The sequence below is a fragment of the Rana temporaria genome, chromosome 7, assembly GCF_905171775.1.
Source record: "Rana temporaria chromosome 7, aRanTem1.1, whole genome shotgun sequence".
Lineage (NCBI taxonomy): Eukaryota > Metazoa > Chordata > Amphibia > Anura > Ranidae > Rana > Rana temporaria.
The window spans coordinates 147,901,915-147,917,980 of NC_053495.1; the positions used below are offsets into that span (position 1 = coordinate 147,901,915).

Below are 16,066 nucleotides of genomic sequence, written 5' to 3' on the forward strand. Positions count from 1 at the left end.
TGCTGCTGTTGATGCTGAGTGCTAGGCTCCACCTCCATGCTGCTGATACAATCCTCCTCCTCCTCCTCTTCCTCATCCTCCTCCTCCTCTTCCTGTGTTCCAGGTGGGCAAGCAGGAACAGTGTCTGGATAAAGGGGGCCTTGAGAGGTAAGGAAGTCCTCCTCTTCCTCCCTCTGTTCTGCCTCAAGGGCCCTGTCCATTATTCCACGTAGGGTGTGCTCCAACATGTGAATAAGCGGGACAGTCTCACTGAGGCATGCACTGTCACTGCTCACCATCCTTGTGGCCTCCTCAAATGGTGACAGGACAGTGCATGCATCCCTGATCAAGGCCCACTGGCGTGGTGAAAAAAACCCAAGCTCCCCTGAGCCAGTTCTGCTGCCATATTGGCACAGGTACTCATTGATGGCCCTCTGCTGCGTGTGCAGCCGCTGCAGCATGGCCAACGTAGAGTTCCATCTGGTGGGCATGTCACAGATTAGGCGGTTCTTGGGCAGGTTGTATTCCCTCTGGAGGTCTGTCAGCCGAGCAGTGGCATTATATGACCTCCGGAAATGCACACAGACTTTCCTGGCCTGCCTCAGGACATCCTGTAAGCCAGGGTACCTGCCCAAGAACCGCTGCACCACCAAATTGAGAACATGAGCAAAACAGGGCACATGGGTGAGTTTTCCACGTCGCAGGGCAGAGAGGAGGTTGGTGCCATTATCGCTGACCACCATTCCAGGCTTCAGCTGGCGTGGCGTCAACCACCTCTGAGCCTGCCCCTGCAGAGCTGAAAGAACCTCTTCCCCAGTGTGGCTCCTGTCTCCCAAGCACACCAGCTCTAGGACCGCATGGCATCTCTTGGCCTGCATTCCTGCGTAGCCCGTCGTACGCCTACGGAGCACGGCTGGTTCTGAGCCAACATCACCACAGGAAGAGGCCACAGAGGAAGAAGAAGAGGAGGGGGTGGAGGAGAGAGGTGTGTCACAAGCAGTTGTAGTGTTTTGGAGGCGTGGTGGTGGAACAACCTCCAAAACTACTGTGCCTTGACCTGCGTCCTTCCCAGCTGCCAGCAGAGTCACCCAATGGGCCGTAAAAGACAGGTAACGTCCCTGTCCATGCCTGCTGGACCATGAGTCAGCGGTAAGATGCACCTTACCACTGACCGCCCTGTCCAGCGAGGTATGGACATTGCCTTCCACATGCCGGTAGAGAGCTGGAATCGCCTTCCGTGAAAAAAAGTGGCGTTTGGGTACTTGCCACTGAGGTACTGCACATTCCACAAACTCACGGAAGGGGGCAGAATCTACCAACTGAAAAGGTAGCAGTTGAAGTGCTAGCAATTTTGCTAAGCTAGCATTCAACCGCTGGGCATGTGGATGGCTGGGAGCGTACTTCTTTCGGCGCTGCAGCAGCTGGGGCAGGGAAATTTGTCTGGTAATATCAGTAGATTGGCCGGATGTACTACCACTACTACGTTGTGACACACCTATTTCTACACCTTCGGTGCAGGCTGCAGAGAGGACTAGGGGTCTAGTGGGGTTTGAGGTCACAGAAGGGCAAGGGGAGGACCGCTTTGGTCTTTGGTGTGGGTCTTTCTGGTATGCCTGCCATATGTCTGGACAAGCATGTGGTGCCCAAGCGGGTGATGTTTTGGCCACGCGAGATACGCTTGAGACATATGTTGCAAACAGCAAAGGTAGCATCTGATGGACAGGTTTCAAAAAAGGCCCACACCAAAGAACTTTTGCTGTACCGTTGAGACACAGCAGCGCCACGTAATGCAGTTGGTGTACTGCCCTTAAGCTGACCCCTGGAGGGCTTCCTGCCTCTTTGAAGATGTGCCTGTGCCTCGTCCTCTTCCTCCTCCTCCTCTCTCCTACCAGGCACCCAGGTAGAGTCAATGACCTCATCATCCCCTCCCTCCTCATCATCACTGGCGACAACCTGGCAGTATGCTCCAGCTGGGGGAACATCACTCCCAGATTGTTGTCCCTCTCGGCCACCCCCTCTCCCTGGGCTCACATCAATGCCTTCCTCTATCAGTGTTCCGTCATCGGAGTCTTCAAAACGCTGTGCATCTTCAGCTAGCATGTACCCAACACTGTGTTGAAACAGTTCGGGGGACTCCTCAGGAGGACACGGTGGGACTAGGGAAGGATTGTGTGATCCCATTGTGCAGAGGGTAGAGGACGCCTTGGCAGCTGCTTTGCCAGACAAACTATAATCAGTCTGTGTGAGAGAGGATGAGGAGGATGAGGACGGCTTGGTCATCCACTCAACTAATTTCTCAGCATGTTGAGGCTCAACACGGCCAGCTCCCGAAAAGAAGGACGAGCGGCCTCGGCCACGTGCTGAAGAGGATGCACCACATCCATCACCAGCGTTACCTCTAGATGCAGAGCCTGCTTGCCCTCGTGACTCTCTGCCTCTCTTTGTCCTTCCAGCCATAGTTATGCGTTCAGGTGTTATGTAACAAAATAGTCGCTGTCACACCAACTGCGTTCAGATGGTATTAAACAGCAACCACACAGTAAGAGCGACTTGGCTCAAGTGTAAAGTAACAAAATAGTCGCTGTCACACCGACTGCGTTCAGATGGTATTAAACAGCAATCACACAGTAAGAGCGACTTGGCTCAAGTGTAAAGTAACAAAATAGTCGCTGTCACACCGACTTCTTTCAGATGGTATTAAACAGCAACCACACAGTAAGAGCGACTTGGCTCAAGTGTAAAGTAACAAAATAGTCGCTGTCACACCGACTGCGTTCAGATGGTATTAAACAGCAACCACACAGTAAGAGCGACTTGGCTCAAGTGTAAAGTAACAAAATAGTCGCTGTCACACCGACTGCGTTCAGATGGTATTAAACAGCAATCACACAGTAAGAGCGACTTGGTTCAAGTGTAAAGTAACAAAATAGTCGCTGTCACACCAACTGCTTTCAGATGGTATTAAACAGCAACCACACAGTAAGAGCGACTTGGCTCAAGTGTAAAGTAACAAAATAGTCGCTGTCACACCGACTGCGTTCAGATGGTATTAAACAGCAACCACACAGTAAGAGCGACTTGGTTCAAGTGTAAAGTAACAAAATAGTCGCTGTCACACCAACTGCTTTCAGATGGTATTAAACAGCAACCACACAGTAAGAGCGACTTGGCTCAAGTGTAAAGTAACAAAATAGTCGCTGTCACACCGACTGCGTTCAGATGGTATTAAACAGCAATCACACAGTAAGAGCGACTTGGTTCAAGTGTAAAGTAACAAAATAGTCGCTGTCACACCAACTGCGTTCAGATGGTATTAAACAGCAACCACACAGTAAGAGCGACTTGGCTCAAGTGTAAAGTAACAAAATAGTCGCTGTCACACCGACTGCGTTCAGATGGTATTAAACAGCAACCACACAGTAAGAGCGACTTGGCTCAAGTGTAAAGTAACAGAATAGTCGATGTCACACCGACTGCGTTCAGATGGTATTAAACAGCAATCACACAGTAAGAGCGACTTGGTTCAAGTGTAAAGTAACAAAATAGTCGCTGTCACACCAACTGCTTTCAGATGGTATTAAACAGCAACCACACAGTAAGAGCGACTTGGCTCAAGTGTAAAGTAACAAAATAGCCGCAGTGACACCAACTGCCTTTAGTTGCTATTAAACAGCACGCACGCAGTAATAGCGACTGCGGTCAAATGCGATTTAACAGCACGCACGCAGTGACACCAACTGCCTTTAGTTGCTATTAAACAGCACGCACGCAGTAATAGCGACTGCGGTCAAATGCGATTTAACAGCACGCACGCAGTGACACCAACTGCCTTTAGTTGCTATTAAACAGCACGCACGCAGTAATAGCGACTGCGGTCAAATGCGATTTAACAGCACGCACGCAGTGACACCAACTGCCTTTAGTTGCTATTAAACAGCACGCACGCAGTAATAGCGACTGCGGTCAAATGCGATTTAACAGCACGCACGCAGTGACACCAACTGCCTTTAGTTGCTATTAAACAGCACGCACGCAGTAATAGCGACTGCGTTTCTGTGCAATTCAATAGCCCAGTTGCATTAACAGCGACTGCGCTTCTGTGCAAATAAATTGCACACGTGCAGTAACAGGTAATGCGTCTGTGTGTGCAATTAACTAGCACACGTTAAATAACACAGAATAATTATATTTAAAGTAAATCCCTAATGCAGGCAATACAACACGTTAGAGCGCTGCATGTAGAACAATCTCCTGCCTGATAGATAAACTAGCTGAGCTGTACAGTTTATAAATATATTGACAACGCCTAAGGATGTGAATATATTCTCTACAAACTGTACTTTTAACTATACTGACTACACTTCCTACTCTATCTATCTTTCTATCTATCTATCTATCTATCTATCTATCTATCTATCTATCTATCTATCTAGTTAAGACACTGTGTCTCTATCTCTCTATCTCTCTCTGTCTGACTGATCTTCTCTAGAACCGCCAACACACTACACTAGGCAGCCGTGCAGGCTGCCTTTTATAGTGTGGGGCGTGTACTAATCCCCCTGAGCCATAATTGGCCAAAGCCACCCTGGCTTTGGCCAATTATGGCTCTTCGTTTTTTGAGCGCTGTGATTGGGCAAGCATGCGGGACATACAGCATGCTTGGCCAATCATCAGCGCTCAACGCCCCAGTGAATTATGGGACGTTTAGTGTCATTCGAATTTGGCGCGAACGACCCGTTTTGTTCGATTTTCGACGAACGATCGAACGACCGATGTTCGATTTGAACATACGTTCGAATCGAACGCGGAGCTCATCCCTACACCCAATACAGGGTGAATGTAGAAAACTACAGGAGGGGAGAGGGCGGATACAAACCCAGACATCCTGCACAAGGAGAGAGAGAAGCAATGACTGGTCTTCATTACAGGAAGCTCCTGCACAGAGACAACATTTTAATCTGATAGAACCAGTGTTAATTTTGGCAGCAAATTCTGATTTAGTTTTAGTCTTAAGACTAAAATAGCATTTTAGTCCCATTTTAGGCTTCTGCGATTGTTTTAGTTTTAGTCAACCAAATCTCCAGTACATTTTAGTCTACTAAAAAAATTTTAGTTGGCTAAGATCGAATGTTTTTAGTTAAATAATGCATTATTTAAGCATTTCTCTAGAATTTTTAAACTCATTATACACTGCTGGAGTAAAATAATCTAATATCATGTCATTATTTATGGTATTAAGGTTTGAACAAACTTAGAACTGGAAGTTAGTTCATGAGGGTAAATGTCCTCCCTTGCCATTTTCATCCAGTTTTCGTGGATTTGATTTTCGTCATAGTTTTCATCAGTGGACAAAAATGTGCTGCACTTTTCATTACGTTTTCGTCACTATAAAAATGCTGCTGATGAAAACTTTGACAAAAACGTTTTCGTTACGAAATTTACACGGGAAAGAACTACACAAAGAACAACAAGATCTAAGTAAAAATACACATGCCTCTTATATTTAGATATCAAATGTTTATACCGGAGTTCAGCTTTAATGGTAAGTCCAAAACAGAGCTCCAGGCAAGTAGGAAGTGGAATAGCTTTCTTTTTTAGCAGAAGGTGATATGTCATTTGCTGCCAACCTGGAGCAGTACAGGATGATGGGACATGTGAGGTAAGTACGAGTGGACAGAAAAGGGAACACTTCTGCACTGGAGGGAAATGAGATTATATTTCTTTGCCACAGTATAGTAGCGTTTTACCTCAGGCAAGATAAAGATTAGCAGTTTTAAGAACTAGGCTAAAAATGTGTTTCTAAATGATATATGGCCCTATTTTTTACAAGCATTTAATTTTTTAGCAATTTTGATAAATAAGAATAAACAGATGATTTACCTCAGCAGATCCTGGAATCTGAAGCCTGGTAGATTTAGTGGTAGTGTCATGTTTGAAGTCTATTCTAGTGTAGAATACTCCCTTTGGATTCTCCAAGTCAATATTGGGCAGTACAGTCTGATAGGTTACCAAGAAAGAGGTTTCATTTCCCACTGTTTTGTCAATAAAAACGGTGCCCTTTAGACAGTCTGATCGTGGGAGTGACGACCCAGTGCTCTCCAGCTGTGCAAAAGAGATCATTAGAATATATAGTTAGTAATACATTTTCCAATCCAATTTTTAAATCCTGTCTTCAGCTTAATAAAGTCGCTCAATCAGATGTGGTTGTCATTTACAGAATTCCTTGAGTATTTTTCAATGAATGCAGGAGTTCTCTGACTGGACTGGGTAGAGTTTGTGACATCACCATTCTGCCTCTCCACCTTGTCCAATGAGAGAACATTTGCATTCATTGAGAAAAATGCAAATCATTCTGTGAATGGCGCTCCACTGAACAGGTGACCCCCTATAGTTACAATGCAGCAGGACAGCTGCTCGGCACTGGACCCAAAAGACAGTGGCAATCACTGTAGTAACACTAACTAATCCAGTGATTTCTAGCTTCCACAGGTTTCCCACAGGTATGGCATATGCATACTTACATTGGTCCAAGATAGACCAAGGCAACTATGCTTTAAAATCCATACCTGAAATTCAATTTTAAAAGCAAATTATTGTAGGAATGAAAGTGTTACTAGACCCAGGACTCTGCATTCACTATATCTGGTCTCCCACAGTACACAGAACATGGAAATGCAATTGGAAATGTAAAGTGAATCCGCGCAACAGAACCAAGGTGATAAATATATGTGCAGAGAAAATTAATTGATAAAACCAGAAAAAAGGCCTAGTAAATCTTGTTCATGTAGAAATTAAGTGATATAGTTGAAGGAATTTATTAAGGTGGCTGCCTCTACGTGTTTATCCCACCTAGGTGGGGTAATGAATGGAATGGAGAAAATTTGTAGAAGTTGGCGCCTGCCTGGCAAATTCTATTCAGTAAGTGAAAAAGATAAATATATAAATGTATAAATTTGCTTCCAATGGCGTGCTAAGAAATTATAAATAATATTAAATGATGATACAGGATAAAATATTCCAAAAGTGCACGTGAAAGTGCTAATAAAATTATAATAAAATTACAGTGTACAGTCCATGTGCAACTATATTATCAAAGAAGTGCTGGATGTTGCATCAAAAGTGCTTTGTGTCTTCATTCAGAGAGTGCTGGATGTTGCATAAAAAGTGCTTTGTGCCAGTTTGAACACTGTTGCCGTGTTCCACACAGTGCCCCCTTCTTTTGTGCTCTGATATGGCCCGCACTCACCAGATCTTACACCCCCTCTTGGGGTGAAAAGCTTTCACAGTGTATGCCCTGTGCTGCACTCTGGCAATTTCTCGTCCCCCTGTATTCCTCTTCAGTTTCCAACGTTAATTCATATGCAAAGAGAGAGGGATCCCAATAGTGTGATACCATCAAAAACCATTTGCCTTTATTTTTAAAAACTGGGTACTCACAATTTGGCAGATTGAACAAGCGGTAAAAAGATCGTATTTTCGGAAGTGTGTTGTGACAGCGTCTGTTCGCTCGACCGGTTTCGTCATCAGACATCGTCTGGAGTGTACAGACGGTCACTTTCACTTCCTATTTATCATCACAGTGCGTCCTATGCTACGGCCGTCATTTCACATGTGATTTTGTGGACCGAAGTCCATTTGCTCGGATGTCTATGGACGGCAGCCATCTTTGGTAAGATTTTGCAGACCGAAGACTAATATAGTCATTTTCATCTTTACCTATAAGGTATTGAAGTCTGTGGCTTCAGTGTAATTGGATTCCAATTTGAAAACAGACGCATTGTAACTTACTTTTAAACAATACGAAGGCATATAAAAACATGTAGAAACAAATAAAAACCTTCTTATTTCACAGAATTTGAAACGAGCAATGATGTATTTATGGGTTATAAAACACATATCTAGATATATAGGAGGTCTATGGGTATGCTGAGAGATATATTTTTTTGTGTGATGCAGCTTCACTGCCTATCAATGGCCATCTATAATAGCATATACTTGTGTGCTAAAAATGCAAATAAATAATATTATTAAATTGAGTTAAATATATATAAAATGTATAGTAGAAATAATTGAAATAGTTGAAATAATGTGTATTTTTATGTATTTTCTAAGGGTAGGAGGTTATGCTCATTAAAAATGGTGGAGTATGTGTGTTATATAATACAAGATTTTTTTTGAGGAAATGCAGTATGTATAATATAAAAAATATTAAAATGATTCAGATGTTATCTTATTAATAATACTCTGAAGGTGGATTAAGGAAATTATAATTCCCTATAAAAATTGATTCTGTTAAAAATTGAAAATTAAAAATTAGTCAGGAAGCAGTTTAAATCCAAATCTATATTTATACCCGAGGGTTGTAGGGTATCGAGCTCAAAAATTCATCTGGTTTTGTTTTGTAATACTTTAATTTTCTTATTTTCTCCTCTCCAATATCCTTTTATCTTGTCAATTGCATAAAATGTCATGCGTGTGGGATCTCTGTTATGGTGGTCCCTAAAATGTCTCGAAACACTATGGGCCAAATCCTCAGCCAGGCGGCGTAACTTAACTTTTTCCATTTAAGTTACACCGCCGCAAATTTCCCAAGTTAGTGCCGATCCACAAAGCACTTACCTGGGAATTTGCAGCGGTGTAACTTAAATTCCGCCGGCACAAGGCGTTCCTCTTCAAATGGGGGCGATTCCCATTTAAATGAGGCGCGCTCCCGCGCCGGCCGTACTGCGCATGCTCGTGACGTCATTTTCCCGACGTGCATAGCGCGAAATTACGTTACGCCGAGCTTTGTGGATCGCGACGGGTCAATAAAGTTGCGTCGGGAAAAAAAAAGATACGGCGGAAAAGAAAAAATTCTAAGCAAAAAAAAATTGCGTCGCTGGACAGAAGGGTCTGCTTTTACATGGTGTACTAACTTTACACTTTGTAAAAGCAGCTCTAATTTTGCGTTTGCAAACTAAAACTTACGGAGAAAAAACTAAGCTGAAAAGCTTTGTGGATCTCCGTAAGTGCTAATTTGCATACCCGAGGCGGCATTTCGACACAAAATGCCCCCAGCTGCGTATGCGGTACTGCATCCTAAGATCCGGCAGTGTAAGTCCCTTACACATGTCGGATCTTCTGCCTAACTATGGGAAACTGATTCTGTGGATCAGTTCCATAGTTAGAAACAGGGATACGACGGCGTATCAGTAGATACGCCGTCGTATCTCTTTTGAGGATTTGGCCCTATGTTTGTTGAATCCGTTCTTTATATTGGCAATATGTTCACGGATCCTGACATGCAATTCCCTTGTAGTTCTTCCTACATATTGTTTTTTACATGGGCATACGTCACATGAGTACTGCATGTTATTCACTGTTTTATATGGTGTCTTGATCCATTTGCTGTGGAGGTGAGATCCACTTTTTTCTTGTCAGTTTTTTTGCTCACCCTACGGGGAGACATGTACCACACTTATGGAACCCTTTTAGTATATTAAAGATTTTAATCTGTTTAGGAGGGTCCAGTGCATTGTGCACGAGTCGGTTTCTGAGATTTGGTGCCTTTCTGTAAATGAAAGAAGGCCTGTTAGGTATTATGGTTTTCAGGGTTTTGTCTGATTGTAGGATGGGAGTGGGACAGTGCTTATTTATTATGGTTTCAAGATCCTTATGCTGTATATTATATCCTGTTAAAAAGGCCATGTCCATAGCCTTTTTCTTCTTTTTAGGTACTTCTACTGTCATAAGTTCTCTGTTCATTTTCTTAACCTTTTCTTTGAGTACAACCATATTTTTCTTCTTACATCCTTTTTCCACAAATGTATTAATAATTGAGTTTGCCTGGGTTTCAAAATCCTTCTTTCATGTTGGTCTGATTACAAATGGGGCCTATTCAACACTTTGTATCCCATCCTCTTGGATTATGTTGGTATACAATGAATTTACATCAATTGTAACCAATATGTCATTTTCCTCCACCTCTACATTTTTCAATTAGTTGATTGTCTGCTATCCTTAACCACTTAAGGGCCACCTCCTGCACATATATGTCGGCAGAATGGCACGGCTGGGCACATGTACGTACAGGTACGTCCTGTACTAGTACCCAGCCGTGGGGACCGCAGACCCGATCGCCGCTGGAGTGCGGCGATCGGTCCCCAGAGCTGAAGATCGGGGAGAACCGTGTGTAAACACGGCTTCCCGGTTCTTCACTGTGGCGGCTGCATCGATCGTGTGATCCCTTTTATAGGGAGACACGATCGATGACATCACACCTACAGCCACACCCCCCTACAGTTGTAAACACACACTAGGTGAAACAAAACTCCTTCAGCGCCCCCTGTGGTTAACTCCCAAACTGCAACTGTCATTTTCACAATAAACAATGCAATTTAAATGCATTTTTTAAATGCATTGGGTATAGAGACATAAAAGTTAACTGATTCCTTTTAAAAATGATTAAAAATTGAATTTAATCTATCATATAATGTGCCTCTAGTTTAACTTTCGGTTTTAAAGGTACATACATGAAGTTCCGGGTGAGAGGTGAGTCGGGAAGACTCACAGAACAAAAACAAACAAATCCAGGGCAGTGTTTTGTTTTTAAAATGAATCTGATTGGTTCTGAGGAGTTTTAGACACACAGTAATGACAGCTTAGACCACCATGAGAAAGCTCCCAGTATGATGGTTATAAGGAAACAGGCAACCAGGAAGTGTGGAGATCACAGCAGAATTACAGCTACTTCAAAGCAAAAACGAACAATGAGGACATGAAACCAGTACTGCAGTAAGGTAAAGGAAGCTATTTAGCTAAAAAAAAAAAATCCTTTAGTGACCCTTTAAGATATGATTGTCCCTCCTTCACTAATGGTTGTAAAAATCCATCAATATAAGCTCCTAATCTCGAGAATAGCAAGTCGATTCTGCTTATTATTGGTCTTCCCGGGGATTATTCTGATCCTTATGGATCTTAGGAACATAGTATGACTGGAGTCTTTGCTGCCTCCGGGGTTAGAAATTTAGCTTCTTTTTTTGTGAGAATGCCCAGGTCTTCTCCTTTCTTAACAAAGGCCTTTAATTTCTTTTCATATTCTCTTATTGGATTCAACTTCAGCTTTTTGTATGTATCTGGGACATTCAGAAGTTTATTCATTTCTAATTCATAGTCTTGTTTATTAAGAATTACCAGTCCACCCCCTTGTCAGTGGGTCTAATAATTATGTTCTTCTTTTTTTCTATCTCTTTGATCGTCTTCCAGAAATTGTTTCGTTTAGATTTATTTACTTTTAAATTTCTAATATCTTCTTCCACCATTTTTCTGAAGACTGTTAAACTTTCATTTTGTTGCATTTTGGGATTGAAGGTAGAATTGTTCCTCAGACTGGAATGTTTATATATGGAAAAACTGCTTCCTTGTTTACATTCCTTATTTGCAAAACATTTCTTTATATTAATTTTTCTTATGAATTTCTGTAAATTTATGTAGGTTTCGAACTTGTCTAGTTCTTTATCCGGGGAATATTTTAATCCCAAATCTAAAACTTTCAATTCCTCTTCATTAAAAATCACTTCACTTAAATTAAAAATGCCCCCTCCTAATATTCTGGAAATGCAATTATTTTAGTAAATATAAACGGCTAAACACCTTTTCTCGTCATCAGTCATAGCAGTCTTGTGACGTCTACCAGTGTCCAGCCAAGTACTGGTTAAAGCTTGTAGGAGGAGTTTTCTGACTGTCCTATGAGACTGCAATACCTATAACCCTCTGTCTGGACAGTGCTGATTGGCCCTGTGCTGATCACATGCACTCTCCCTATAAAAAAAAACTCTCTAGCAATACACACCAACCTGAGCATGTGCAGTCTGACTCCATAGACTATCCATAGACTATCTTATCAGGAGATTATTAGGGCACAGTGGAAGGAGGGAAGGATCAGAGAAGAGAGGATCAAACAGGCTTTTTACACAATGCAGAGGATTAACCCCCTTAGGATCCACAGTGAGTAGAACAAGCATGCTTAGTAACACTTTAAGGAAAAAGTCAGATGTGCTTTACTGAAGTTTGATTCAAGGTTAGAGCTGGAAAAACACATTACTAGGGATGAGTGAATCTGTCTGGGCTCGATTTGTGGACAGTTCAAAGGTTGGTTAATCTTGCTTGAGGTTTGAAGGTTGGTAATTTTGGGGCAAACCCAATTGAAGTTTGTGGGGTGGCAAATTCAGTTCTGCCCATTTGTAGGGCTAATAAGCAAACTGCTGTCAAACAAAAGACATGGGAAGTCCGGCACTGCCATAGTGGACTTGAAAAAAAATATTAAAGCAGTGTCTCTCCCTATATAGAATTGTCATCTCTTCCTAATAGCTCCAACACACTGACAATATGGCTTTGCTGTAGCCCACCCTTAAGTGGAAAGGGGGTTGGGTTATCTATTTCTTAAAATTATTGGCTCTTTTGACTCTTGTGACCTGGGGTAAAGGTCATCATGCACTGCATTATGGGTTGTGTATTTCTGGTGGCAATCCTGGAAACAATTCGGCCAAAAGTTTGCAATTTTAAACTTTACAAAACCATGGTAGTAATGAACCCAAATCTTCCATTACATTGGAGTTAAATGTTTAGTGCCCAATTACTTAATACACTTAAATTAAGGTGCGGGCCACGTTTACTTAATTTCTCACAACTCCTTGGGGTCCTGGACAAGCCCAAGGAGCAGTGGTGAAGGGAGACATTCTTTCACCCATCTGAGTTTGGCCCCCCCCTAAAAAGGATGGCATCAGTAGGGCAGCAGTGTATTTAGGTTTTGTGCTGCCCTAGGCCTGTCTAAACTTGTGCACCCCCTAATTTAAATCTGACCCACCCCTTTCTGTCAAGGCCAGACCCCTTTCTGTTTAATATCCGCCCTGATATTTTCGAGTGGGGGCACTAGTTCTGAGGGCCTGGAGGGGGCATATATTTCCTCTGACTTCCTGTTTGGATATGGGGCAAGAAGTGAAGGGAAATCTCTGCAATGGGACAGGGATGGTAAAAAATGACAGGGGCTATAACCCTCCCTCTACTCTATCCAATATGTTGCCTATAGTTCTACTTTAAGCACAAATTTCTGAAAATTTTATGGAGAGGACTAAAGATATAACCATGCTAATAGTGCAGCAGAAAACATGTAGCACAGTGAGAAAGGTTTGTGGTCCAGGATGATTGGACAGTCAAAATTAGAAGCAGCGACCCCCACCCCCCACAGTTGTGGAATGCGATCTCCCGCATACCTGAAACAGTGCGGGCGCTTTATGGGGGTGCTAGATTAATTTGCCTCTCAGCCCTGTCCTCCCCACCAGACTGGCACCACACTAAAACCGTGTACACACGATCGGTTTGTCTGATGAAAACAGTGTTAAAAAATAGAACATGTTTTAAATTTTTCCTATGGATAAAAAACCGATAGAAAAATCTTATTGTCTGTGTGAAACTCCATCGGATAAAAATCCACGCATGCTCAGAATCAAGTCGACGCATGCTCGGAAGCATTGAAATTAATTTTTCCGGCTTGTCGTAGTGTTTTACGTCACCGCGTTTTGGCACGGTCGGATTTTTGACTGAGTAGGCAAGACTGCTGAAAGTCAGCTTCATCGGATATGCGACGAAAAAATCCATCGGATTAGATTCCATCAGATATCCGATCGTGTGTATAGGGCTTTACAGTGTAGCGCAAGCCAGCAGGGACTCTTTCCGTGCTGCCCCCCTGCAAAGTGCTGCCCTAGGCCTGGGCCTTGTCAATATGGAAATGGACAGCAGTTGTCATGTGTCCGTTTATTATTTTTTTTATTATTGTTTTACAATTTTATATTTCACAACTTTTTAGCTGCCCTGTTGGGGAAATATCAGTGAAATATCAGGGGTCTAATGCAGGCCATAGACAGTGTGAATTTCTGAATCTATATCACTCCCCCGGCTGGGTCCGGATCCTGGCCCCCCTGCCCTGTAATCAGCAGCATGGCAGTGAGGGCTCACATAGAACAGCCAGGCCAGGCTGTATCCCTGACCGGGGTCAGAATCCTGGATCCCCCCTGCGATCAGCATCAAGGCAGACTCACTGTAACACCGAGCAGCCAGTGGTGTGTGAATTTGGTGTCTCTCTGCAAATGCAGCTGCCAGCTCAGGACAGTCTGTGACAGAATCAATCCAGCTTAATCCAACCTCCTATAGCCATACCAGATAGTGTTAGCTGAATTCATCCAACTTTCTCAATTTGGCTCCTGGGGCCAGCAGTGTCCCTCTCAAGTTGTCACCCGGGGCACACACCCCTAATTTCAGCCCTGCCAAGGAGTGTAAGTTTATCTACTTCCATCCCTCAGCAGCTCAGGAAGGCCCACCTGATGAGACCATCCATTGTCAGAATTGGTGTGCAGGCAGCCAGGCCGGAGCCAGATGGCATGCAGTTTCTCTAGAAGATCCAGCTATGGTGTTCTCCCACAATTGCTACCAGAGTACTCCATTTCCACTGTGGTGGCCCTTTGTCCTCGGGTCAGGTTGTGCATTACAAGAGCTAATTTGGACTTCACTGTGAGGGATACTGTTTATGAGGATAAGTGTATGTAGCTGTAATCTGAACTGTTTTACTGAAGCAGTGATTCTCAGTTTGACTTTTTGCTGTAAAAACTTCATATAGAGACTTCTTGAATCCAGGCCACTATAAATTTTGCGCAAACCAATCGATAAACGCTTATTGTGTTTTTTTTTTACCAAAAAGAGGTAGAAGAATACGTATCGGCCTAAACTGAGGAAAAAAAAAGTTTTTTTATATATTTTTGGGGGATATTTATAATAGCAAAAAGGAAAAAATATAGATTTTTTTTCAAAATTGTCGCTCTATTTTTGTTTATAGCGCAAAAAATAAAGACCGCAAAGTGATCAAATACCTTCATATAGAGTTAAGTGTGACCTCATATGTGTTTCTAACTGTAGGGGGCGGGGCTGGACGTGTGACATCATTGATCGTGTTTCCCTATATCAGGGAACACACGATCAATGACAGTGCCACAGTGAAGAACGGGGAAGCTGTGTTTACACACAGCTCTCCTCGTTCTTCAGCTCCGGGGACCGATCGCGGGACTCCAGCGGCGATCGGGTCCCGCAGTCACGGAGCTTCGGACCTACAGCTGGGCACTTAAAGAGGATGTACAGGTACGTGCTTGTGTCCAGCCGTGCCATTCTGACGATGTTTATGTGCAGGAGGCGGTCCTTAAGTGGTTAAAAAATGAGCAAAGATGAAACTTAGCCAAATGGCTACTCACATTTAAAAGTGTCTATCCAGGCACTGGGGCTGCTGGCTCTAATCGGTAGTCTGGGGATCTGCCGTGCTCCCACCGCCTCCCACCGCACTCTGTCCGTGGCATGTGTTCCACCTCACAGGAACCAACAAACAGCAGGGCCAGAAATGACGTATGTAGCGTGACCAGGTACTGCCTCGACGTATGTTTCGTAATAATGTCCTCAGGAAGCGTACCTGGTCACTCGGGGTCACGATTTAAATAGGAAATTAATGGGAAAAATGTGCATATGCAGCCACAGTCCCGGAAATCGGCATTGCCAATGCATAACATTAAAACAACCGATCTCTTGAAGACACTTGGCATACCTATACATGTTAGCTTAAAGAAAAAACATGATGGAGCACACATGCATAAAAAATATAAATAAAAAACATAGAATTAACATTATTAATAAAAAGATTGGGAAATCTCAATAAGTAAAAAAATTACGACAATAATCCCCTTCTCGCGGAGGGAGACTGCCCATTTACTCTACTTATATTTTTTATGCATGTGCGCTCTATCATGTTTTTTCTTTAAGCTAACATGTATAGGTATGCCAAGTGTCTTCAAGAGATTGGTTGTTTTAACCTCCCTGGCGGTATGATTCTTTCAGAAAAAAGGTGCTGAAAGCGGTACCATTATTTGCAAGGAAATTTGGCATTTTATACTGTAGGCCTGTAATTTTTAGGAATAACTCACTTAAATCTGACCAAACAAGAGTCTTGTAGGCATCCCGGGTATGACATTTTTTTTAAAAACAAAATGATAAATTATAATATAATAAATAATTA

General features: G+C 42.9%; 1 protein-coding gene across 1 annotated transcript in view; it reads right to left on the reverse strand.

Annotated features, from left to right (window-relative positions):
* LOC120945735 (calcium-activated chloride channel regulator 1-like) overlaps positions 1-16,066 on the reverse strand; it is a 67,377-nt gene that overhangs the window by 21,172 nt on the left and 30,139 nt on the right. Inside the window, exon 10 of the mRNA XM_040360101.1 lies at positions 5,860-6,081. Coding sequence (XP_040216035.1) covers positions 5,860-6,081 — 222 coding nt within the window. The remainder of the gene's footprint in view (positions 1-5,859; positions 6,082-16,066) is intronic.